Below are 26,628 nucleotides of genomic sequence, written 5' to 3'. Positions count from 1 at the left end.
CATGTATCAGCCCTTGTAGGACTAGGGAAATGGATTAAAAAATAGCAACATCCTACCTGATGAAATTGTGCGATCTTTGTCAAATTATTTTTCATCGCTTTTCATTTTTTATTCTTTAACTGCAAAATTTCGAAGTCATTCAGTTCCGTATGTGTGCTATGTAAAATCGTTATTCATATATGTTGTTTCCCTATCTCAAATAACAGTATTAACTATTGATATAACGCCCACTAAAATCTAATTATCTCTGACTTATTCAAGGAACCTTTGCCAAGGCAATCTCTCTTTAATCTATTAATTTACTAATTTATGTTTTATCAGTGTAGCAGTGAAATGTAATGGATTAAATGGAAATATTGACAAAAGGTTAAAAGTGAATGTACTTTGGAATTTTAAATAAGTGTTATATTTTTACTTGTACTCTGTGACATGACACACATGCTGTGTTCTTCAAAGACTTGGCTCATACTCTGCTGCTCACGGCTTATGGCCAAGCCAGACCCTTTGGGGCTCTAGCGGGCCTGTCTTGTGAATCTGTGGCTTGCCCATCTTAAGCCATTTTATAGCACAGAAGCTGAAAGAAAGGCCAGCATTCAGAGAACAGAAAGTTCATATCATGCATCAGTGAAGTCGGAGAGGTTGCCTTCCTGGTTCATATAAATTCATAGAAATTGACAAATAAAAAAAAAGAGTCCTGGGCCCATGGAGCATGGCAGAACAACAACCCTATACAGACCTCAGATGCTTGACCTGGCATGGTACACCCTCAACACAACTGTGATATAAATAAACCAATGTGTGAAAACAAGAAGTAAACACTGCCTCTTGTGAAGTTCCATGGTCCTTTGCCAGCGTATTTCAATTGCAGTGCCCCTCTTGCCATCTGTATCACAATTAAGAAATCGTGTGCCACCCCCCGCCGGCGCCGGGTCTGCATCCCACTCTGGGTCAATGAATGGCCAGTCTGTTTCTGCAGCTGTACTCCTTATTCCAGTTAAAACATTGCAGCCTCTCTAAAACTAGGCTGCCCGCGAGAGTCGCCGACAAGGAATCTGAGTGGGACCAAGAGAGGAAGACCGAAGCGACAAGCAGGCCCGGAGAACGACAATGGTGTTGGAGCGCGACAACGCCGGCCTTCAAGTGAGTGCAACCTGGGCTTTCGGGCACCAACCCTTGTCCTTTTTCAATTATGTTTTTAAAGCTCTGTGTTACTTTTCACAGTCACCCACCAAAGCCAAAATTACGACTGTGGGCTACATATTTTATGTTTTTTCACTCTCACGCGAAGAACAATTAGTTGTTCCTTGTGAAAGAGGGGAGGTTGCAAGTAAAAGGACCAGCAAGGTGGCAGGACAACAGCCTTTCATTTCAGAAGCTGAAATGTCCCTCGCTGGGCCCCTGTAATTAACGTTCATTACCTTGCTAAATTTAAAGGTACAGTCCAAATTTCTTGTGTCTGACAAAACAACACATTGCCCTCTGCAGCCCACAAAGGGAGCTGCAAGGGGAGTAGTGTTGTTTGGACAACCAGGAGGATGTGTTTTCTCAGCTGCACAATGGAGTGTATAGGCTTCTAGACAGACACTTTCTGTGATTCACAAAATGACAGCCATATTCCTTTCCAGCATCATCATTAGGAAATTATAAACTGCTAGTGATAAGCTCCACAAACCTTGTGACGATTAAAGTTTTGCTTGCAGGAATGATTTCAACACACACAAACAGATGACCTTGGATATCTCTCATTGTTTTCAGTGGGAATACACCAAGGTGTTTGTTTTTTCTGAATTCATATGCCACCTATATTTAACTACATTTCATGGGCTATTGTAGCATGTGACTGACCAGGGCTTTAGGTGGGCTGGTTCCCTCTAAGTCTCAAACCCAGTAGTAATTAAAAACGGACATTGAAATAGGTCCCTTTCTGGCCCTATATTCATGTCCTTAACTTATTGGCCATAAACATGTATAGATTTCTGAACAATGAATGTAAAAAACATTAAAGTAATACATGTCAGCGATTTAGTTCCTGTTTATATTTTATTTTTTATTTATTCTTGCAATCTCAAAGAATGTAAGCTATTTCCAAGATGTTGTCTTTCTGTAACTTGTTTATGTGGCATATTAATCTTGTATACTTGGAACTGAGTTGCCTCCAGGTTTTTATGATGAACTTTGATTAAGAGCTCTGGAGTTGAGGCTGAAGGCAGTGTGAGCTTCTCACACTATCCTATCTGTCCTTTTAATGGATAGTACACGTATTTAAGGTTTTACTAATTGTTTATTATCTTGCAAAGGTTTTTTGGACTGTTTCTACGGATGCGTAATGTTTTACTATTTTGTATGGTTTTTAAGGACTTTTTATATTGCTATGCAATTGTTTTAAGTAACTATGCTAATACATAAACTTGACTTGACACACCACCTGTCAGTGGGTCGAAAAGGTCTTTGGAGGACATGGTCATCCAATCCTTGGCATCTCTGCAGAGTGCACAAAGCATTGATCATTTGCAGTTAATATTTTGATTTTGAGCAAGTATGTGTTAAGCCGATACACCGTTGTCAAAATATTGACAAGGTGAAAGTAAAAGAAAATGCAGTGCATACAAGTGAGTGGGTGTGCTGTGTGTTTAGGGGTGGTGAAGTGTAAGAGATGCAATGAAGTGCATTCAGGAAAGAAAAAAAAGAGATTTCTGAAGATGAAACAGATGAGGTTTAAGATATATAGCTAGATGAGGTGTGGAGAGAAAAAGTGCATACATTTCTAATAAATAGTAAACATAATAAAAGTGAATAATACACTCTCCAGATCACTATCCTTTCCATAGGCCTCAGAAATGTTTAATTCACAGTCTCACAATGTCAGATTTTAAACAATTTCAATGTTAATGTACTTTACGTGTTTAAGGCGTATCTTAATTATTCAGGCCACACCTCTTTTAGCGCTTACCCCCACTTTTGTCATCCCCCTTAAAGCCCTGCGGCTGAAAAAGACTGTGAAAGCAGATGTTGAAAGTGCCCTGTTAGGCACTGTGGATGGTTTGCAGGGTAGACAAATAATTATTACTTTTTTATTTAGAGTTTGCGTATTTATATAGTGTTTGCTAAATAGGTGTTGTTCCATTTCACTGCAATTTTCTTGTTTTTTAAATTATCCTGTGATGGCACAATACTTTTCAGTGAGTATTGGGCTGAGCAGAATTCACAGATACAAACTGCAAAACAGGCGTCAGATGTGCTGATTTAATGACAAGGGAATGCACGTGGATGCCACACACTCCCAATAAAATCCCTTCTGCTCAGTCTCAGTGTCCTATCAGCGCCAGGAAACTCATGGTGACAGTGCGCTTAACAAATGCCCATTAACATAACATAACATAACAAGGGCATGTGATGGATTTATCAAATGCCTGCAGCTGACGCTGGTTACTACTACAAGACGATGGCGGTGGACATTGGGAAAGCACCGCTGTCATGTCTGCAGTTTGACACTTTCACTCCACTGTAATAAAGGGATGCTTGCTTGTGCAATGCTGCGCGTGCCTCCCCAGAAAGAAAAAGAGGAAAGCAGCAGAAAACTTCTCTAAGATGAAAACTAAGACAGTGAAAAAGAAAAGGAAGGAAAGGAATGATTAATAGGAAGAGTGATTAAATAATAGAAAATGGAGAGCAAAATGTGGAAATGGTGTGAGTTGGTGCTTCCTCCATGGCCGCCCAGAGTGGAGAGCATTCCCCCCCTCTTCAGGCTACTGAAGAACTACAAAAATGCCAAGGCATCCATAGAGTGACGTCTCTAAAAAGAAGGGGCTGTTGTTTCATGGAAACCATAGGCTTATGGCACATTTCTCACGTCATAAACACGTCCGACCTTTCTCAGAACGTAGATGCAAACAGAAGGTGAGTTTACTGCAAAGCATTTATAATGGCTACCAAAGGCACTGTGTTAAGGGTTATAAGTCCATTTATTGAAAAAAGCCTCATATTGCAACATTGCCGGTGTGTAACAATCTGTCACAGACGTAATGTAAAAAGCAAACATTGGTAACGTCAATAGGTCGGGCTTTAATGTGCCTTTACATCAAAACATGATTTGCACATGCCTGGGTTTGCAAGTATTGCCCCAGTAAAGGCCTACTATTGGCGTTGATTAAGTGTTTTTGTGATCCTCTCATGGAAAGAATGATTTGTACCCGCATAACAAATATTTAACCCCTTCCGTGCTGCGAACGTCCAACGGTCGTCGCGTGCACTACCTCGCTGGTGCTGCGCACGACCGTTGGACGTCCGAATCCCGTTAGCGCGATCGAACGTCCGCACTGGGGCGGAATGTTCGACGCGCTAAACGGGTTAAAGAAGAATTAGGCGGAGTTACTTGATGAGATGGCTGACATAACCCCTGTTTTCAACAAAACTCAGCATTATGAAGCAACTACAATAAAAAATGGTAGAATACATTACAGAACTGTAAGATAGATAATAGAAAAATAAAAATCTTGCATCTTGAAAATTGTAGGACCCCTTAAGGTTCTATCAGTACTCTTGCTCTATTCCAGTGCTACTCTTGTTCTTTCACATTTGACTTCTGGTGGGCAAAACACTGCTGCAGATAAAAAACGAAACAAAAAGGATTGCTTTCTATATTCAATGCCTATATGAACTAAATAGTTTAATGTGTGAGGAGTTAGTCTACTTCTGAGATGTAAAATATAATTCATAAGAGGTGGAATGAGCCAGCCAATGGCAAGTGGTGAGAGAGAAATACACTTCTGGGTGGAGCCACAACCCACTCTATGTATACTTTAAATACGTGGTAACAATAGTCCATCTGGACTCCTGCGCAGTCCTGCTGAGCCTAAGAAGGCAGAACATCCGGATACCAAAGGTGAAACAACAAGTGATATGTTCACATGTTGCAGTGTTTGCCAATGTGCAAATGCAACAAAGTGCGTGAATTGATCAAAGACAATGTATGTATGTTTGAGTGGAATGAGGATTGGTACAAGAATACACCACTCGTGGCAAAGTTTGTGATTGTAGCACAAGTATTGATGTATGATGTGTCATATTTCATGCACCTGTGGAAGTTTAATATAAATATCGATGGGTGTACACATTATTTGTGGAAATACATTTAGACGTATGTGTGGAAATATGGATTTAGAGCATAGCACAATGTGAAAGTTTATCAGTGTGAGTGCAATTAATGTCAAAGCGTGTATGCTGTGAATATGTTACTATGTACATGTAGTAATGGACTGTCTTAAGAGACTGTACAATGCATGCCAAATGTTGGAACAAAACATAAATGCCTATGTGGCAATGTTAATGGTCTGAATATATTTATGTGTAAGTATAATTAGGGTTAAAAGAAAATACCAGGAGCCAAATTATGTGAGTGGCTGTGTGTGTGTCAAATGCAATGGTCAATGTGTGTGAATGTTATTATTGTTAATATAGTATTTATAAGATGTGATTCATGACTCTGAAAAGTGTTGGGGTACGAGTACAACCCAAGTGTTAAATTGTAAGTGTGCCAAATGAGTGTCAGTGTGTTCTGTAAAAGTGCAACCAGCATCAAGTTGGAGGTATAAAACTCGTCAAAGGGTAAACATTGCAGTGCAGATGCTTTTACGAGAATTCAATTATCTTACATGCGGTACAACGCATACTTTTACAACGCCTACCTTTACAACGCATTTTTTACACCGCAACATCCATTACAACGCATGCCACTACAATGAATTCTTTGAAACTACCTTTACAACGCATTCCACTACAACGCATACTACATTTACAACGCATACCATTACAACGCATAACATTACATTGCATGTATGGTAAGTGTTGGATAGTGTAGGGGTAAAAATTAATATTCTAACTCCAGAGGGTGCAACAGTAGTGTAAGTGTTGGATAGTGTAAGGGTTAAAATTACTATTCTAACTCCAGGGGGTGCAACAGTAGGGTAAGTGTTGGATAGTGTAGGGGTAAAAATTACTATTCTAACTCCAGGGGGTGCAACAGTAGGGTAAGTGTTGGATAGTGTAAGGGTACTATGTGTTGTAATGCTATGCGTTGAAATGGTATGCGTTGTAATGACTGCGTTGTAATGGCATGCGTTGTGGTGGTGTGCGTTGTAGTGTCATGCGTTGTAATGGTTGCGCTGTAAATGCATGCGTTGTAATGGATGTTGCGTTGTAAATATTTCGTTGTAATGGTAGTGCGTTGTAAAAGTTGCATTGCAAAGGTTGTTTCCTCTTACATGCATGTGTCAACGTCTGTGAGCATGGCTAGAGACTCCCTGGCCAACCAGCTCCTTTTAAATTAAGAACTCAAAAGGGAAAGACTGATTATCACGCTCTGCACAGTGAAGCACAAGACAAGCACACTGGTTTTATTTATTTATTTTTTATTTATAAAGTTTTATATAGTGAGAACAAAGATCTCGAAGGATATCAGAGCACTTTACAAAAAGGATGGAAGGAGGGTAACATAAACGATATCGACATTAAGTAGGAATAAAAGCAAGAATAATCACATAGTTACAAGACACATGGGTCCAAGGAGAGTAATACAATAAGCGAATACATAGCGGACTAAACGGGGGGCACACTATGAGGTAAAGAAGAGCAGCATCCAATGATGGTCCAGTGGATGTAGTGTCAATGTTCTTGAGCAGGTGAACCTAGCCCAATTAGGGTATGAATTTGTTCATTAAGAATCTTTTGGCTTCCAGTTTGAAAGCAGTCGTTGAGGAGATTCTGCGTATTTCCGGTGGTAGAGAATTCCATATCTTTGGGGCGGCGCCAGAGAAGGCTCGCTGGCAAGTTCTCTTTTTCCTAAATATTTGTGGTTTCAGGAGGAAAGTGTTAGCGCTTCTTGAGGCTTTATCCCCTCAGGATAGTTTTTGCACTAGGTACCAGGGAGTTTTCAAGTGGAGGGCTTTGTGCGTCAGAACGGCAATCTTTAACTGGATTTGTGCTTCATGAGGCAACTATTTAAGAGATTTTAGTACTGGGGATATTTGCACATTTCGTTTGGTACCTGTAACCAGTCTGGCTGCAGCATTAAGAGATGCCCTGAGTGGAGCACGGGTGTATTTGAGAAGGCCACAGAGCATAGCGCTGCCATCGTCTAATCTCGGTAAGATGAACGTTTGAACCACTTGCTTGAACTCAGTTTGTGGAAGGAATGGTTTGATATTTCTAAGTGTTCTCATCAAGTGATTTGTTCCTCTACACACGTTGCTGATATGAATTTTCATGTTCAGGTGCTTGTCCATGGTGATTCCGAGAGATTTGGCTGAGTCTATAATGAGGGGGGTGCAATTGAAAGCCGTGAGGTGATTCAGCCATAGGTCTAGCTTTGGGATGTGGTTCAGAGGAGAGATGAGGAGAAATTCCGTTTGGGAGGTGTTTAGCAGGAGATGGTTCTCAGCCAATTTTGGGTAGACGAAAAGATGGAGTTGAGTGAGATATGTTATCCGGGAGGAGGTTTTTAAATAGAGTTGCGTATCATCCGCATACATTTGGTAGAAAATGTTCGTGGAGTATAAAGAGTTAGCTAATGGTTCCAGGAAAAGGTTGCAGAGTATAGGAGATAGGGAGGACCCTTGGGGTACACCCATGAGAACTGGGGAGGGTTGGGAGAGAGAGTGGTTTCCCTTAACTCATTGTGATCTGTGGTGGTGGAAGGACGAGAACTATTGTAATACCTGATCAGAGAAACCCATCCTGTTCTTCAGAATTGATAGGACGTTGTCGTGATTGACTGTGTCAAACGCTGTAGAAAGATCAAGGAGGATTAGGAGGCAGGATTCATTTTGGTCAAGCATTTTTAAAATGTCATCCAGAACTTCTCACAATCAAGCCGTCCTTGTCTCACTCACAATTAATCAGCGATACAGAAAGCATTCTGACTTTTAAAAATGTCAGCAGTCGAGTTACTTGCAATAGTGTTAGTGTGAATCACGTACAACAGCAAACGTTGAAAGCAAATAGGTTTGTCCTTGGCAAGCATGCATTTCTTTATATTTTTTATTACATGACACTGTCAAGACAGCTGAGACAGCCAGACATAAAAATGTAGATATCAAAAACGTAGACTACATACTTATAAATGAGCCCAGTTGGGAACAGTTCAATTGTGAATCGAAAGGTGATGAACACTTCTGTCATGCATTGGGAGGCTGAAGAAAGTGATTTGCAGATGTCAGTGTTGAAAGGTTGCTTTTCTTTTTAATAATAATTTTTATTTGAGCAAAGGAGATAAACATAGTTCATAAATAATTAACAGTATGGCACTTCCAGTACATATGTAGGAGTTCATATCATAAGTGTAAAAATAAATTTACACATTCATCTAGAGCAGTAGCTAAGGAATATAAAGATATAGATTTCTGGAAAATCACATTATATTATATCAATCTTTTTTCATTCTGTGCCAGACAGCAGTACATTTCAGCAGTGAGCTTATGTCTCTAGTTTTAGTGAAGGCCTTTTCTCTCTCGAAAATCTCCACAACAATAGCCCACCATTCTGCAACGCTACTGGGTCTTGGAGAAATCCAATCCTTGAGATAGCTAATCTAGCAGTAACTAAGATGGTAGCGATCAGAGATCATCGTGCGTGACTGGGATCTGCCTTATATCCCAGCAAAATCTCCTGTGTGGTAAAAACACGGTCTAAACAAAGGTGGACTTTACAAGCGTGACTGATTCCCTGCCAGAATGTCAATAACAATAGACATGTAACGAACATATGCACAATTTTTTCAGCACATAGTCCGCATTTTGGATAGCAACCTTATTGCTCAGATATCGTTCTCCTTGTTCCTCCCAGCTAGCGATTTTTTCCGGGGTGTAATATAACATGCATATCGTCCGAAACTGCTGAAGCTTTAAATTAATTGAGCAAACAGCCTTGTTTAATGTTGTAAATGCATAATTTACCACTGTTGGGGTAACATCTATGTTCAGCACACTGCTCCATTTTGAAGCTAGCTGTAGACATGGATCGACTCTATCCTGACAAAGATGTTGGTATGTTATACGGATTACATGTTTCTGAGGTATCTCCTGGTAGCATGTCAATATGTCATATGTCTCTACAGATTTGACCCCCTGTGTTCCCAAGAAGAAGTCTCTGAGTTGTAGATATTTATAGTAATATTGGCATGGGATTGCAAACGTATTTTTTAAGCTTTGACATGTTTGAAAACCATAACAATCATAAAGGTGTCTGAGTCTATCAATCTCAAGCTTAGCCCAACTTGATACACTTTCATGGAAAATCCCTGGTAATAATGGATTGCCTCAAAGGGGGAATCTGTTGTGATAATTGGAAGGGAACAACTAGCAAGAATTTCCTTCCAGATAGTGACCAAGTCCCTGAGAGTCTTGAAACGAACTCTCTTTAAGTAGTTTGGGTCATGAGTCCAATAAAGAAAGCTGCAGCTGTCATGGCCTAAGAGAAATTGGTGATTAAAGTCTTACCCCTGATTTGAAAGAAGACTCTGCAAACGGCCTATAAAAGAAGCCCAGTAATATTGTTTAAAATCGGGAAGCTGAAGGCCCATTATATGGGAATTTATAAGTTTAATTGCCCGACTGGCTCGTTTATATCTCCATATTGCGCTTTCTAGTTTAAAAAAAAAAGAGTTAGTTGCTCTTAGGGGAATTGAGCGAAATAAGTATATACATTTTGGAAGTATTGTCATCTTTATGATATTGCATCTACCTATTATGCTTATGGGTAATTTATGCCAATTTCTTAACTTTTTAATAACATTTTGGAGCAAGGTATCATGATTCAAGCTAAGTATGAGTTTAATCTAGGATGAAATGAGAATTCCTAATTAAGTAACTTCGGGACATGCCCCCACAATAGACCTATCTGGTGTAAAATTTAAAAGCCCCTGTGTCTTGCTAGGATTTAGTTTATATCTAGAGTAAAAAACAAATGTTTCTTCCTCATTCATAATTGATTCTAAAGAAGCAGCTGGACCTGTTGTAAAGATAGCAATATCATCTACATAAGCAGTAACTTTCAAATCATTGAATCCCAAGCACAGTGATTGGATATTTTCGTTAGCAAGCCATACATGTATAAATGGTTCAACATACAGCGCAAACATTAATGGGGAAAGAGGACAACCCTGACGAGTATCTCAGTGTTTAATGTTCTCTTTGTCTTTGAGTTTCGTATCACAACTCACTTCCTGAGATGACAGGCTTCATGAGGATCTACTTTGATTGGCTTTTTCTTTCTGTCATTCATGTAATACATATTTTGTAAATGACCAGAATATTGTTTCAAAAATCTTTCAGGAGGCAACAATATTGTGTCAAAAGATAGTCCAGTCAAACATATTGTGGTACAGAATATAGATGGTATGAATATAATTTTTAGGTCTATAAAATATTGCTTACTTTAATATATTTGCCTTAGATATTGTGTATTAATTATTTGATATATGTTAGTTACTATATTATTTTTAGTTATTAATATTAGTAATATTATAATAATTGTTTTATTTTGTAATTATAGTGTGTACGTTTTAACATGTAATTAAATTGATTTACATTTAATTGGTAAGTTGTATGGGAATAGGATGGGAAGTTATTTAAATTATAAATTGTTTTTTTTAACTTTAAATTATTTTTTATGTTAAATATTTAACCCCTTGCGTGCTCATGACAGCTCCACGCCATCGTGAGCCATGGGCGGTGTGTGCTCATGACGGCGTGGAGCCGTCATGCCGCCGCCGCTCCTCCCACGGGGCACTAATTCCCCACTTGTACGGGCGAATTAATGAGCGGGCGTGGTCATGATGGAACCACGCCGTCATGAGCACACATCGCCCGTGACTCATGGTGGCGTGGAGCCATCATGAGCACCGAAGAGCCGGGCTCACACCCTAGCCACGGCCCGGCGGAATTCGCGGCGCAGGGATGGGGTTAATTGGTAATCCATGGTGTTATTTAATTGGCAGCTTGGTCTTTTATTTATTTAAGTCTATTCTGTGATTTTAATTTGTAATTTAAATGTTCTAAAGTTGAATTACTATTATTTTTTTATTTTGTTATTTCATCTTTTTCTACGACATCTAGTTTTATTTTATATAATGCATTCATTTTTTATTTTAAATATGTTTTAATACTTTTTATGTTGTTAGGTATTTAAATGTTTTTTGTTAAAATCATTAGGAATTGGAATGGTATATTTATCCTCTCCAAAGCCCAAAACGTTCCCGTCTTTGGTTTACGTTGGGGTAGGGAATAGTAAATCTAACCCCTTCGTATTTATTTTGGACTGTTATTTTTCATTTTGTTTAATGCATTTATAAAAAAAATGCAATTTTTTTATTTACATTTTATTTGAGCTTTTTGTATGAATTAGAATTTTTTATAATTAAGTGTAATGTATGTTTTGTTAATATGTGTCTGGTAATTTAAATTACATAATTGTTAATATTTTTTGTGTATTTTTAAATGTGTGTAAATGTTATTTTAGTGTGTGTATATTTAATCATGTATATTATTTATATATTTAGTTCACATTAATAATTACAATTATTTTTATATTTATAATAATTGCATTTGTTTAAATAAGATTAATATTTTATAGTTTCTATACATTTTCTTTACCTAACCCCACATACACTTACCTTGGTGACATATATCATCCAGGTTTTTGGGCGTGGATAACCCTACAATATTGACACCATAATCTTTACCACAATCACCCACAATTCAATGAAGTGGAGCCAGCAATTTTTCCCTGAGGTAAGGCAGTGCATCAAAATATCTGAAGTAACATCAATTTAAGTAAAAGGGTACATTTAATAATTGCGTTCTAAAACAGCAGAATTATGTAATGATTTATTAACAAAAGTAATAAGAAATGCACAATCAATACCGGGAATTGTTTTTAAATGTTCTGAAATTGTATTTCTCTGAAATGTTCTGAGATAAAATGACAGAGGCATACATATATGTATTGTGGTTATGAGTATAGAAATAAAACAAGTGTAAATAAAGAAGATGTCAAACTGCAACACAAATGTCTATATATTTAATAAGTGTCAAATTGGAAGAGTATCAATAGGTTCAAAGCATCTACATGGTGTAGGCGAGGAATATCTAGTCCTGAATATTGATGGGACAAAATATTGTTACAACAATATCTAGGGACAAAAGACTGAAAGGTACGTTTCTATACATTTTCTTTACCTAACCCCACATATACTTACCGCAGTGACATATATCATCCAGGTTTTTGGGCGTGGATAACCCTACAATATTGACACCCTAACCTTTACCACAATCACCCACAATTCAATGAAGTGGAGATGGCAATTTGTCCCTGAGGTAAGGAAGTGCATCAAAATATCTGCAGTAACATCAATTTAAGTAAAAGGGTACATTCAATAATTGAGTTCTAAAACAGCAGAAATATGTAAAGGATTTATTAACAAAAGTAATAAGAAATGCAGAATCAATACCATGAAGGCTCTTTAGCAGCTTGAACATTACAGTGAAGTGCAGAATCAAAATATTCTAAGTCCCAGGAGGGCAGCAAAATCAGAAGAGAAATGGGCAGTATCCCTAGTAAAATAGGAAAAGTCTTCCGGTCACCCCCCAAATCGTGGCTTTTTATACATTATTTTCGCATATAAAATTATTATAACTGCAGAATAACTGTGGTGTGAGCAAATGTATAATTTCTTTAGTAAATAAGAACACAGTTTTATTAAACACCATATTGCCTTAACACCTAAGCACTATCCCACCATATGAATATTGATTCTGCTCACTATGCTGATAGGATCCAGAGATGGTAGAACAAACTAGTTACACCACAACAGCAAGATATTTTTGCTTTCTTGCTTCTAAACTCTGGAATTCCCTTCTGCTGAGGCTGAGGCAATCCCTGTCAGAACCTCAGTTTCGCAAACATCTCAAGACCTGGCTTTTTGAGGCCCCCTCGTCCATCTGTCTCCTCAGCTTCATTCCAACGTCTCAGCGCTGGGACACTCCTTACAGGACTACCTATGAGTTCTTCTAAACGTGTATTATTATTATCCATACTAATATAATAAAGAGAGAGCCCAAACCATTGAGGCGGGTAATCTCAGGAACCACAGCACCAATCACGACACCCAATACAGCGTTGGAAAGGGCAGTTGCAGCAGAAGGACATAGGCTATGCAGACGCCCACCATATACATTTTAAAGGTAAAAGAACCGTGCCAGCAAAGTAGTCCCTTGTGGGCGTATCTGCGTTGTGCTGTGGGCATGTGCTGGGGGCGTGACAAATGCTGGGGGCGTGTGGTACGTTCCGCCCTTCATGCCATGTCTCATATTGTGTGCTAATCCCACCCTGCTCCCTTTAAATACCCCTGCACCCCATAATCATAACCCACCCTTACTCCTTAAAATACCCCAACACCCTTAAACACTAACCCATCTTAACACTATAAATATACCATGTACCCCAAAACCCAAACCTATCCCTAAACCCTAAAAATATCCCTGTACCCCAAAACCCAAACCTAGCCCTGAACCCTATAAATACCCCTGTACCTCAAAACTCAAACCTAGCCCTGAACCCTATAAATACCCCTGTACCTCCAAACCCAATCCTACCCCTGAACCCTAAAAATACCCCTGTACCGCAAAACCCAAACCTAGCCCTGAACATTAAAAATACCACTGTACCCCAAAACCCAAACCTACCCCTGAACCCTAAAATGCCCCTGTACCCCACAACCCAAACCTAGCCCTGAACCCTAAAAATACCCCTGTACCCCAAAACCCAAACCTACCTCCGAACCCTAAAAATACCCCTGTACCCCAAAACCCAAACCTAGACCTCCAAAACCCAAACCTACCCCTGAACCCTAAAATACCCCTGTACCCCAAAACCCAAACCTAGCCCTGAACCCTTAAAATACCCCTGTACCCCAAAACCCAAACCTACCCCTGAACCCTAAAAATACCCCTGTACACACAAAACCCAAACCTAGCCCTGAACCCTAAAAATAACCCTGTATCCCAAAACCCAAACCTACCCCTGAACCCTAAAATACCCCTGTATCCCAAAACCCACACCTAGCTCTGAACCCTAAAAATACCCCTGTACCCCAAAACACAAATCTAGCCCTGAACCCTTAAAATACCCCTGTACCCCAAAACCAAAACCTACCCCTGAACCCTAAAAATACCCCTATGCCCCAAAATCCAAACTTAGCCCTGAACCATAAAAATACCCCTGGACCCCAAAACCCATACCTATCCCTAAACCCTAAAACTACCCCTGTACCCCATAACCCAAAACTATATCTGAACCCTTAAAATACCCAAACCCCCCAAAACATATATCTCAGTACCCCAAAACATATACCCCTATACCCATACTTACCTTATCCAAACATTAAAAAAAACATGCTTTTACCATTCATGCATTTACAACGAATTTCGTTGTAAATGTATGCGTGGTAAAAGCATATAAAATGTAATGCCATGTGTTATATTGGCATTGCGGAGTCATGGTACTTTTGTAATGAAAGTATGCGGAGTGATGGTATGCGGAAAGAAAGTTGCGGAATAATGGGTGTTTACCCTCCCCCGGTAAGTACATTGGTGGCACGGCGGCCCACATCTCCAGCAACATACTCATATTTTTTCACCACCCATTTGAAAAATGCACAGGTCTCTCTCATTGATGGCCAGCACCGACATACACTTTTAGACACACCTCCCGCCACAAGTTCTAGAATTGCGAACTTTAGAGCTGGGGAGCTACGTTCAAATCTCGGCATCAGCTCAACATCCTGTGATTCCAGGCAAATCGCTTTGTCTCCCCGTGCCTACCACAAATGAATGGGTTCTTCTGTAATGTAAATTGTGCTCATGCCATGTTGTCGAGTTCGCGCAATATAATATTGCAAGGAAAAATAAAGTAGGGAAACTCGAGTTCACACCCTACTGAACGCGCACTCTTAAGTGCAACAGCAGTGCACTGTGAATCAGAGCGTTTCACAGGCCTGTCACAGATAAGAAATGTTATCAAAACGAAATCCTACAAAACATTATGGGCCATACGTATCAACATCCTGATTTGCGATTCTCAAATAGCGATTTTTTAGAAATCGCTATTTGAGACTTGCAAATACGGATGTATGAACACAATCACAATTTTTTAGCGATTTCTTAATATTCCTTAATTGCGATTCGCAAATTGAGAATCGCAATTAAGGAATACTTTCCCATTCATTTCTATAGGCCAGGAGGCCCATAGGAAAGAATGGGAAGTTATTCTCAATTTGCGATTCGCAATTTGAGAATCTCAAATTGAGAATAATTTCAAGAGTGCAGGGGTGTCAAAAGGACACCCTGATGCACCCCTGAAATAAGCATGAGTGCACATGTGGCGCACATATATGCCCTAAGGGCATGTATGTGCTTCACAATGCACTTGGAAAAATGCAAAAAAGTGCATTCTTCAAAGAAATCGCAAATTACCACCAACTTGAAGTTGGTGGTAGTTTGCGATTCCTTAAGGCCAAATTGCACTTTTTTGGTGCTTCTTCCATTGCATTTAAGGCATCGCAAAATTAGCGATTCCTTAAATGCAATCACAAAATAAGGAATTAATTGCGATTCCTTATTTTGCCTTAATACATACCATTTGGCAAAATTGCATTCGCAAACGCCGAAATTCAGCAAATTTCGGCGTTTCCGAATGCAATTTTGCTTGATACATATGGCCCTATACTATGGGCCGGCAGCAATTCATACCCGGACAACGTTGGGACGGGCTGCTAGTTATGTATAAATGGATGAATAGGGCACAGTGAGCTAATGGAAGAACCTTGAAATGTAGTTGCAGCTCTTACCATTGCTTGAATGCGTGCCGCAGAAATAACAGACTTTGAAATGTTCAGGGGAAGAAAAGAATGACATCCATTTTGAACAAGATGGCTGCCAGGCCCAAATTGAGGCCCAGTAAGTAAGAGTTAGGAAAGCACACTTCTACAGTTCATCTAAAATTTGTTTCAAAAGCGATCATATTAAATCAATTTGTACATATGTGATTGAGTGTAAAACCACTTTCTGCATGTTGTTAATAAATCACAAAAATCTATAGCACATAAATCCTCCACATCTACTTAGATGTGTAGTTAAGAATAGTATATCCTTACCTCGTCTGTGCACTTGCCTCTCAATATTTTGTCCCTTTACATCATTGTACCAATATTCTGTCCCGTCAATATTCAGGATTCAATATTTCCAACTCAAATCCATCTACATGCATAGGTAAAGGCCCAGCGGTCAGACTCTGTGTACAGGCTACAGAGCTGGGCCATGTCAGTGCAGCCAATGGAAATAAATGAAGTATGATTAAGGAACTTGTCTCAGAAAATGTAAGAAAATGGGCAAACATTCTTTGCCGTTCTTTTACGCTTTCTATGGCAGTCCGTTTTAGTTCAACTGTTGGGAAAGGCATTTACATCCTGATGGGTTCATGGTGCAGGTAGGGTGGAAAATGGAAGAGAAGCTGGAAGGGTGTCCATGGTAAAGGCAGGTTACAGAGCCAAGCTGGAAAGTAGGAGAAGCCAGGTTTAAGTTTGATGCAGGGAGATGGTACAGAGTGGACTTTCAGAGCTGGGCTTGAAGGAAGTCCAGAGAAGTACTTTATAGTGAGTGTAGGTGTGTGGTGGGGAGACATATCAGGGCCATCTTTCATAGCTGTGTGACGGAGAGCAGGGCAATAAGAAATGAAAGTATGCCAATGGAGGTGAGGGGGCAATGTAAGAAGAATAAGGCCAATGCATGCTGATATATTCATTGACATTTTATCACAGGATAGTTAGGGCCTCATTACGATGACGGTGGGACCACCACCATCAGGCCATCGGTGGTGGTCCCACCGCAATCGGACCCTTGCAGGACCGCACGCCGTATTATGATGGCGGGTGGATGGAGGGCAGGAGTAGAGACAGACCGCCACACATCCGACGGTTCATCGGAGGGACTGCAAACCATATAACAGTGGTGGTGCCTGCTCAGGCACAGCCTAAGGGATTAAAATGCCCCGTTCCGTTGGTCGTTTCATGGCGGTTATCCCGCCATTAAAAGACAGCTGGAAAGTGACTTTGGGGTCCAAGCGTGACCTCTTTACTCCCGGCCCTACGATATGGCCCCTGGGAGGCCCCAAAACATACACTGCAGATTGCCTGCCACATAGTGCAGGGATATGTCAGATGTGTATGTTTTGTACTGCGGAGTATGCTGCAGCCCTCAGCACAATGCCCAATACAAAACATACACATTGCGAATGCCTCGAAGGCGGTCGCATTGTAAAGCGGATGGTGGGATGCCAATTACTAGTCAGATGGTCCTTGTTCCGCATCAGTGCCGTTCGGATGTAAGTCCGACCTACATCATAATGAGGCCCTCACTTTTATTTCAGCCAATTACATATGGGTGGGCAATTAATAGTTGCTACTTTCCAACAAGGGGAGAAGCGCTTAATGATTATTTAAGGTCTGTGTACAGCTCAGGATGAAATTGTAGGACCAATAAATGACTAATATTAACTTGTGTGCCATAACACAGCATTACCATTGTAACAGTGAGTTCCACTTGCATACAATTGCACAGACAACATATCACAATAAAATTGTAGGCAGAGCCCTCAAAATCTTTACAATAAAAAGCTTTGAATAACTCATTAGTCCCCTGAAGACGCGACTGTTGATGTATGGTCTGGGTCATGGGAGTATCTGCCAGCTATATGTCTCCCTAGACTGTAATGTCCTAGAGACATTGGACCTGCTCCTACTGAAATGGGAGGGGTTGGGGAACAGGAGGAGGTAGAGGTGTGTGATGCATGCATGACTCTTCGGGAACTTGCAATATCTGCTAGACTCAGACCAATCCAAAATTACCTCCATTCAACCTACATGGGTCATTGGTTGGTTTGGTGGTACTGGTGGTCAAGAGAGATATAGCAAGTGTCTGGACATCACTTGTGTGCTAAACAAGAAGAACTGATCTATTTTTCTAGGGGCTGTGCTCAGAGATCTGGGGGTAGATAGTGTGAGTACTATGGTCTGTCTTCTGCATTGAAGCCTTCGCCCAGGGATGTTACCTGAATAAATGCCAGTAGTGTGTGCGGGCAGAGGGATGAGGTCTTGACCGGGATGCAGTATTAAAAATTTTGTTACTGTACTTTTATTAAAAGCAATAAAGTCCGTTTGTAACAAAAAAGAAACTCTTCTATCTTTACAAATGGAGTTTTTCAAATCTTCAGTTCAGGCCTGTAACACAAAACACAACAATAGTTTAAAGGCAACACTTTAAAACACATCATTTACAAGCGTAGCTGTTTTAATTGGAATTTAACAACTGGTACGGTACTTTTTCTTAAACTTTTCTTTCTAGGCTTTTGAGGCTTGTTTCTTGATTTCTTTTGTCACAGCATAAAAAGCATAACACTTTTTATCCACATGGCACTGCAGAACCCACAGGATTTGCCTTTCATAGCTCGTAAATGTGACTCACTTAAACTTGAAGCAGCCGCACCCCTAAGAGGTTTTACTTGGAACACTCATCTTAAAAAGTGGGAGATGTCCTCAGTCCTGCCAAGATGACGTGTGCACTTCTGGGCTTCTCCCAAAAACTCTCTTTCTTCTCTCAGACATTTATTTCTGGAAGTCTGTAAAATGTGTCTTAGTCACACGTATTCTACTCTCTTTTTCTCATTTCCCTAAAAGGGATGAGCTGCGTTAGGCTCAGACATTATTTTCTGATAGCTGAGACCAGTGGTGACTGGGCATCTTTGAAAGTGTTGGGGTGCAAACACCCCCCTGGATCTGGGCCAAGCAAATGATCAAAGTGAGTGAGCGAGCAGGGCTTCTTCCTCGGCACTTCAAAAAGCGAAGTGGTTCATTTTACAGCTCAATTGTCACATAAGTTGACTAAAAGTCTAGAGGATTTGAAGAAATAATTAAATACCCAGTATTTTTGTGGTTTGAAAGGCAAATCTTAATTTCCTCAAGAAGGCTGGGGATCACTCTTGCCAAATATCGTTTGAATGATGGTACCGAAATACTAGATTCTGCATCCCAATGTCCCTAACATTGGACTAAGAGCTATATGTTACAAGCATTTTTAAAATCGGAATATGCAGTTTCACATCTCAATACTCAAAACATAGGGGCCGATTAGGATGGCGGTGAATCCACATCCTCCGGGCCGGCGGAAGCCACCACCGGCCTGGAGGATGCGGATTCACCGCCGCGGACATTGGAAACACCCACCGCCACATTAGGATGGCGGTGGGATCAGCGGTGGACGGCAAATCAATCCGCCGCTGATCCGCGGTGTATGCACGCAAATATGGTGGCGGTGTCTGCAAGACACCGCCAGCCATAATAGGATGCAGGCGTAAACATGCTTTTCCACGGCGGCTTTTCCGCTGTGGAAAAGCACGTGGTCTTTTGTGTTTGGGGGCCCGTTTCGGGCCCCCAGGTTGTTGGGGGGTGGAGGGTGCACATGGGGGGTACCTATGGTATCACCCTGCTTTGGCATGCACAAGGTGGTAGGCACCACGCGGTGCCTGCCAAGTTGTGCATGCCAAAGTTGAACATGCATATTTTACATTGCGGTGGGTGCTGCTCAAAGCAGCACCCGCCGCAATGTAAAGTATACGGGATGTGACCGCCAGGGTGGCGGTCACATCCTAATTGCTACGGAGGGACCGCCGATGCCCCTGCGGTCGGTCCCTCCACCTCGGGGGTGGCGGACGGACGCACGTCCGTCCGCCATCCTAATCGACCTCCTAGTTGTATCTTTCCCTTTCTTTTACCCACCCTGCCTTTTCCAAACAGATTCTCATTCATATGTTGTAGAGGAAAAATAAAAGTTGTACAAATCTCACAATCACACGTTATACTTCGCAGAGACTGGCAAATCCTGCAGGACCATACAACACTTTTTCTGTTCAAATGCCAGTACTTAATCTGCAAAAGAATGAGGGCTGGGGCCCAAAGTGTTTCTCAGAAGGTTGCAGCCAATGTTGTTGAATGTCGGGATTGCCGAACACGGGTTGTTTCGTCTTGTTCCACCTCATGTCTCTTTCATCTACTGTTATACATTTACTGCACCTTTATCTCACTCTTGCGGATTCTTTTAAATCCCCTTTTTTCTCCCTTTGTTGCTGTTTTTCCACCTTTTTCCTCTTCTGTTTCCACCACTTACGTCTTTCTTGCTGTCATTCTAGGTCAAAATCTGCTGATAAAAATTAAGTCCAGGTCCCCAAAATTGAATGCTGGTGAGCTCCACCTGCAACCACTGGCTAAAATTAAGCACCGTCAATTTCATAGAGCTTAAAGGACTAGCCTGCAAGCAGACAGGTTACAGCCAAGCTCTATGCCTATTTACACATGTTTCTTCCATTGTCTCAGTGTTTTATTTACCGGTTACCAACACTCCCACTCTATCTAAAACTTCTAAAGTAGTGTTTGGGTAGAATCTAATATCTTTATTTATCTATCACTTTGCATAAGACTTAGAACTACATAGTGTTTATAATGAACGTTTTATACAACTGACATGTTTAATTGCACATGGTTGCTGATTAGGTCAAACTTTTTCTTTTTTTCAGTTTAAGAGATTTTTATTAGGTTTTAGCAAACACAAAACAAAGCCATACAATAACAGCAATGAGTATAATAAGATAAAACAGAAGGCATAAAATGACTATAAGATAGAGATTAAACCATGAAAGGAAAAGAGAATAGGGGGAAAGAAGATAGAGAAAGGAAAAGAAAAGGGCAATGAAAAGGAGGGGAGGGAAAGGGAAAACTCAGGGGCAAGGGGAATATATGTAAAGAAGGAACAAATCAGTTAATTAGGTGGGATGTGTAGAAGAGAGGTAAGTAACAAAGGGGAACCATAGGAGATCAGATTTGATTTTTAAAGAAATAGAGGAGGATGAGGCGACAGCAATCCTATGCTCATCACATATGAAATTCCACCAGGCAGTTACAGATAATTTGGAGTTATCTTTCCAACAGGATAATATCAATTTAAATGCAGTAGCAATGAAAAGATCAAGTAATCTAGCATTAGATGGAACAATGGGTCAAACGTATTCTTGACTGCCTAAAAATGGCGTGTCGGAAACTGATATACGAACAGGGAAGTGTTTATCATCTGATTCCTAATGGTAGGAGACTGAAACCCACTCCACATCAAAGTCAGTACAGCTAAATCACTGTAAAAGCACAGCAATATTTTAACTGATTCTACTTTGAATTGAATAAAACAAATAGTTTTTACAACCCAGTCACCTTTTAGACGGCTCTGTCCACATGGCATCTGATATGGAGTCTGAGGGCCTGATTAAGATCTTGGCGGACAGGGTTACTCAGTCCCAAACATGAGGGATATCCATATTACAATTCCATTATATCCTATGGGACTTGGAATTTATTTATTTATTTAATGTGATTTTATATAGCGCAAACATTATCCGAAGGTGTCAGAGCGCTTTACAAAAGAACCAGTTGCGTTACATGAGGACTTGGATCACATGAGTTACATAAGAGATATAAACATGAAAAAATTGCAAATGTACAAGTGGAGCGAAAGGATGGAAAAATTGCAAATGTACAAGTTGTAAAGTCACTCAAGGAAGAGATATAAACAGATAAAATCGCATAGGAATGATAGCAAGTACAAAGGTCTACTACATATACTAGTGGTTAGAGATAAATATATATACAAATTGCAAATTCGCTCAGGATTACATTTTAACAGTGATTAGGCTTGGACAATTATAAATTACATATTTACAGAGCAGGAAATTCGTGCCATCGTTCAGCCAGGTGTTCAGGTGGTGTTGCACTCAAGGGTGATGGTCTTGGGGGACCGAAAGTCTTAAGTCCAGAAACGCCTATGATTCAATTAAAACATGAATTTACCCCACAGGCTAACCTCTCTGGTGGGCTCACGACTTCCCTAATCATGTTGAGAGGGCGCGATGGCAGAAGCAGAGGCAGCTTGCCGAAAACGGGACCGCAGGCAGGGGCTCCCCTATAAGGCTGTGAGATGGCGCCATCTTAAGGTCAGGCGCCACTCTGCTAATGGTTGCTTCCAATAACCGTGGCAAGCTTGGGCAGCCCCTCTTTGCAACCGGAGCTCCACCCACCGCCAGGCGCTGGGGGCCGTCATGCCCCTGAAGGTCCTCTCCAGCTGGTGGGGGTCCGTCATGCCTCTTTAAGTCCTCTCCAGCTGGTGGGGTCCCGGCTGAGAGCACCACCCTCCAGTCGCGGGCGTCACCACGAGTCGTGCTCCAGAAACGGTGCTGCAAGAGCGGCCGGGGTGAGGGGTTCACAACGCAGTGCCTAGGCATCCGCTGGCTCAGTGGTTGTCGCGGGGCTCCCCTTGTGACTCGGGGCCACCGCACTCGGAGCGGGAAGCAGAGTCGTTGTTAGCCACCATTTAAGGCGGCGCCACGGGCTCCATTCTCCGGGACGCTCGCCTTGCAGATCTCGATCTCCAGGGGTTGCAGGTCGCCTCCAGGGACTCACCTCGGCGCCAGTCACCCTCAAACTTCAGGTGAGGCGGTTTTGAGAGCCAAGGGTGCCACATATTGCCTAGTTAATGCATGGACTGGAGAGGAGCCGAACGGAGTCACGTCTGATCGGCTCCTCTCCTCAGGAGAATACGGTGGACTGGATATCCGTCACATTTGTGATGGAGTATTCCATCCACCAAGATCGGAATCAGGCCCTAAGCGAAGATTAGGTGACAAAAACGACAAGCAGTTTACACCCACCGAAACAGACTTGGTACTGCGGTGTGGGTGGAAGGCAACCTGGGCTTGTCCAAGAAGCTATTTTTCTTAAAACCTTTTCCAATTTTACCATGGGTAGGAGGGAGGTGGATCTAAAGCTGCCAGGGAGTAAATGGTTCAGTCCAGGGTTTTTTTTAAGTAGTATAACCACTGCCTTTTTAACTTGAGAAGGTTTCATCACCAAAAGTGAGGGAACATAAGATTGCTAAGTGCGACCTACTGTTCTGATCTGTTGGATAGGAATTGAGTCAAGAGGACAATCTGATTTAAGACAACTACATCAGCTAACAACGAAAATCAAAAGACAATAAATCAAAGGAGAACTATATCAGAGTAGGTAAAGTCAAAGGAGTAATGGAGACATCTTTAGCTCCAGGGAGGTCATAATGGATTTTGTTGACCATATCGGTGAAAAAGGAGGAACAGAATTACTCAACATTTGTGCATGAAGCACTGAAGAAATATCAGTGTGTGGACTGGTCAGGTTGAATAATAGGAAGAAAGCCCTTCCTTAGTATTTCCTTCCAAATTCCTAGAAGAATAATATACCACATAAGCCGACTTATGCTCATTTTTGCTCCCAAGCCAAGGCTGAGTAGAAAAACAGAACCAGTTTAGGGCTAGAGAATGTGGTTTTAGACTTAAACTGAGGTATTTCCACAAAAAACAAAAGTGATCAGAAGAACTTTATGTTTTTCTTCATGCTTGTCTAATCAAGCAGAGAACAATTCCTAGTCAAAGTCTGGGATGACTTACTTTTAGGCTAGGTCTAGGACCAGAATGAGAAAAGGAAAAAACTTTATCTAATGGAAATAATGCCAAAATAGTTACACTGCCTAAATAATCAAGGGGCCAAATAGATCCATGGTATGCCTAATCTGTGGAAGGGTTCCTTGACACACAACAAAATAACTAATTCACTTAGATGAACTGTAAGAGCTGTGGCTGCCCAAGAGTTAGGAGTATCACTATGTAGATTGATATCTCCCATTACTGCAACATTGATCAATTAAAGGGCACCAGAAGTGACAAAATGAAGGAAGCAACCAAAATATAGAGCGCAAGGGCAAAGTTGGCAATAAATCAGAGTAAAACTCAATATGAAATGTCAATTAGATATTGTACTAGGTGATACTACATGCCCAACAGGTACTGCATCTAGAACAAAAGCCCAACCAATAGTGGGAAGGTTGTACATAATGTTCACAGGCACTTTGCAGACAAAAGATGTTTTTGTTAATGTACCAATCCCATTTCAGTAGTAAGTACGCTTTTATTGACTCCTAAAATGGGATTGCAACCCCATACAGATTTGCTATTTGGAAAGGGTGTGTTGTGGGCATCCCTTCTAAGTACCAAATCAGTACTTTATGGATTTATGTCTTGCTTGCTATGTCTTTGAAATGCTATCAACTTTTTATTTGTGGTGGAATTCCATTCACAAAAGAGAAGGGTTCCCCTTTCCGAATGTTCAAAAACGTTTGCTGCAGAGCAGGCAGGGGGTCAGAGGACCACTACCAACTCTCCAACAAACTTCAACAAAAAACATACACTTTAATTTCTAACAGCAGCAATGTTTTCGTTAACAAAAACGGACTTCATTTACAAGAAAATGTTAATTAATGTAAAGGCAATCACAGACATGGTGGTCTGATGACCCTAGCAGGTCATCGTCACTGTGAAGTCCACCAATCAGAGTGAGTTGAAATTTGCAACCTACCTCATTAACAGTTATGATGCAGACCGGGTTACGACCTACACATACTTGGAATTTTGCAAACCTAAAAAATACACACAAAGGATTAACAGATATGGTATTATATATCTATGAGTCTTCCTGTTGGAAAGAGACTGGCGTGAATGATTGTTTATCTGGAAGAACTGGGTATCTCCTACATAGTTAGATTATTAAACAATGTGTTCTCAATTCGCGTTGTTTACTTTGATGTGGCATAATAAAAATTCAATGCATGTTAGGTAATTTGGCATAACAAAGAATTTACTAGCGTTGAACCCAAATCCAACCTGTCGACAACATTTCCAGGCTCCTCCTAACGTGTGTGAGAAATTATCATATTACATGTTGTTAATATATTTGAAATTCTCATGTGGGGGGATGCTAGTTGTCAAACTGGCCTGCCATCTTTTAATTTCCACACACTGAAAAAATTCTTGAGAATTCCACCCGCTTATAAAGATGGTGCATATATTTATAATCATTCCAGGTAACGATTCGTGCCACTGGAGTACCTGGGTTTGCGACATCAGATTTACAGTAAGTCCAAACACAGTGACACTGTGCGCAGACCACAAAAAGTATTTTAGATAAAGATATGTTAAGATATCGGCATGTTATTGTCATTATTATAGTAAGCAGTCTGCTATTAGGACAGTCCTGAAGTGGGGTTGGCCCTTAGGGAGCATGTAAGCATGTGATCCTCTGGTTTACTTTTTTTCGCAAGCCAGAGTCTTAGCTGACTTGATGATTTGTTCTGGGTATTGTGTTCTGATTTATTTCTGGGTGTCTGGCTGTGACATGTTCAATGAGTTATTGCAGCAGGAATTGTGGTGTCTATGAGCACTGGATGTGTGTACAATCTCTCAGCCCACCAGAGTTAATAGTAGAAAAGCTACAACTAAAGTGACAATATTATTGTGCTGATATTTAGGACGCAATATTTCTGCCAGACAATATTTTTGCTTGCGATATTTCTGCATCTGAAGAAAGGGACTGCGAATCTTGGAAAGCGTATGCATTGTACCAACCCAACTTATTATTTTCAGGTTTCAAAATAAAAAGTATCAACCTTGGAGTTTCTGTAAGTTGCCATTTATCAATTGTACAGCACGAGCCTCTTAATCTCCACACATTTAGATAAAGGCAGACAGCAGAGAAGACATTCATGAGAGTCGAGATCTCTTTGACAATTGGACAATTCTGGCTAAAATGAAGCTCCATTTGTGAGGTTAGAATATTGGAATGTTGGGAACTCCACTGAAGACAGTTGGGAGGCAGAGGGACAATAATGGCTGCCTGGTTGGGTGAACAATTACCTGGAATATATTTTTAGAACTTTACAATTACAATTAGGTTGGAATTCCATCCTGAGAGTCCTGGCAGCCTAATTATCAGCCAGAATTGCTGGCTAGTACCTTTACATGGTATTCCACCTATTACGAGTTAATTACACTGTCATTTACAGCAGATGGTAAATGGGAGCCGGGCCTCTCTGTCAGGCAAGAGTGAAGGTCGTAGGGTAGATGGTGGATGAAGGAAGGGGGAAAATGTGCCCTGGCATTGCATGCTTCTCCTTCCCATAGAAAATGGTTGGCTCTCTTCTATTAGAGCCAGAGCCTCAAGCGATTTTACTGGCTGGAATTTCTGGCTTATAACATTTTCCAGCACCTGGGAAAACCAAGTGCAAAAATACTGTGCCGCGAACGATCTGGCAGAATGGAATTCCACACCACCTAGGAATTCTACCCTCCTATCTCATAATCGTGCTAAAAAGGATTGAAGGATCAAAATCAATCTGCTCAAGTAACTCATGCTTCTTGGGTCGGGCGAAATTTGATTTTAGATTGTTTGTTGATCAAAAGTACTGAACTTCGACATTTTCCCTATGTTATGGCAAAGATAATCACAACTGTAAGCAGGGAATCGGATCTTTTTACACCAATAAGAAAGGCAAACTAGTGAGATGGCCAACAAAATACTCGAGTATTATAAAAGGAAGGTGTGACAAGAATAGGGTGAGT

At 40.8% G+C, this 26,628-nt stretch overlaps 1 protein-coding gene across 1 annotated transcript in view; it reads left to right on the top strand.

The window, feature by feature from the left end:
- The first annotated feature begins 988 nt into the window (after window positions 1-988).
- Window positions 989-26,628, top strand: part of NINJ2 (ninjurin 2) — a 545,550-nt gene continuing 519,910 nt past the window's right edge. Inside the window, exon 1 of the mRNA XM_086952837.1 lies at window positions 989-1,140. Coding sequence (XP_086808963.1) covers window positions 1,108-1,140 — 33 coding nt within the window. The 5' untranslated portion in view covers window positions 989-1,107. The remainder of the gene's footprint in view (window positions 1,141-26,628) is intronic.

Source organism: Lissotriton vulgaris, chromosome 1_2 (genome assembly GCF_964263255.1).
Source record: "Lissotriton vulgaris chromosome 1_2, aLisVul1.2, whole genome shotgun sequence".
NCBI lineage: Eukaryota > Metazoa > Chordata > Amphibia > Caudata > Salamandridae > Lissotriton > Lissotriton vulgaris.
Note: the sequence above shows the minus strand (reverse complement) of the source record. Positions and strands in the feature narration are given on the sequence as shown.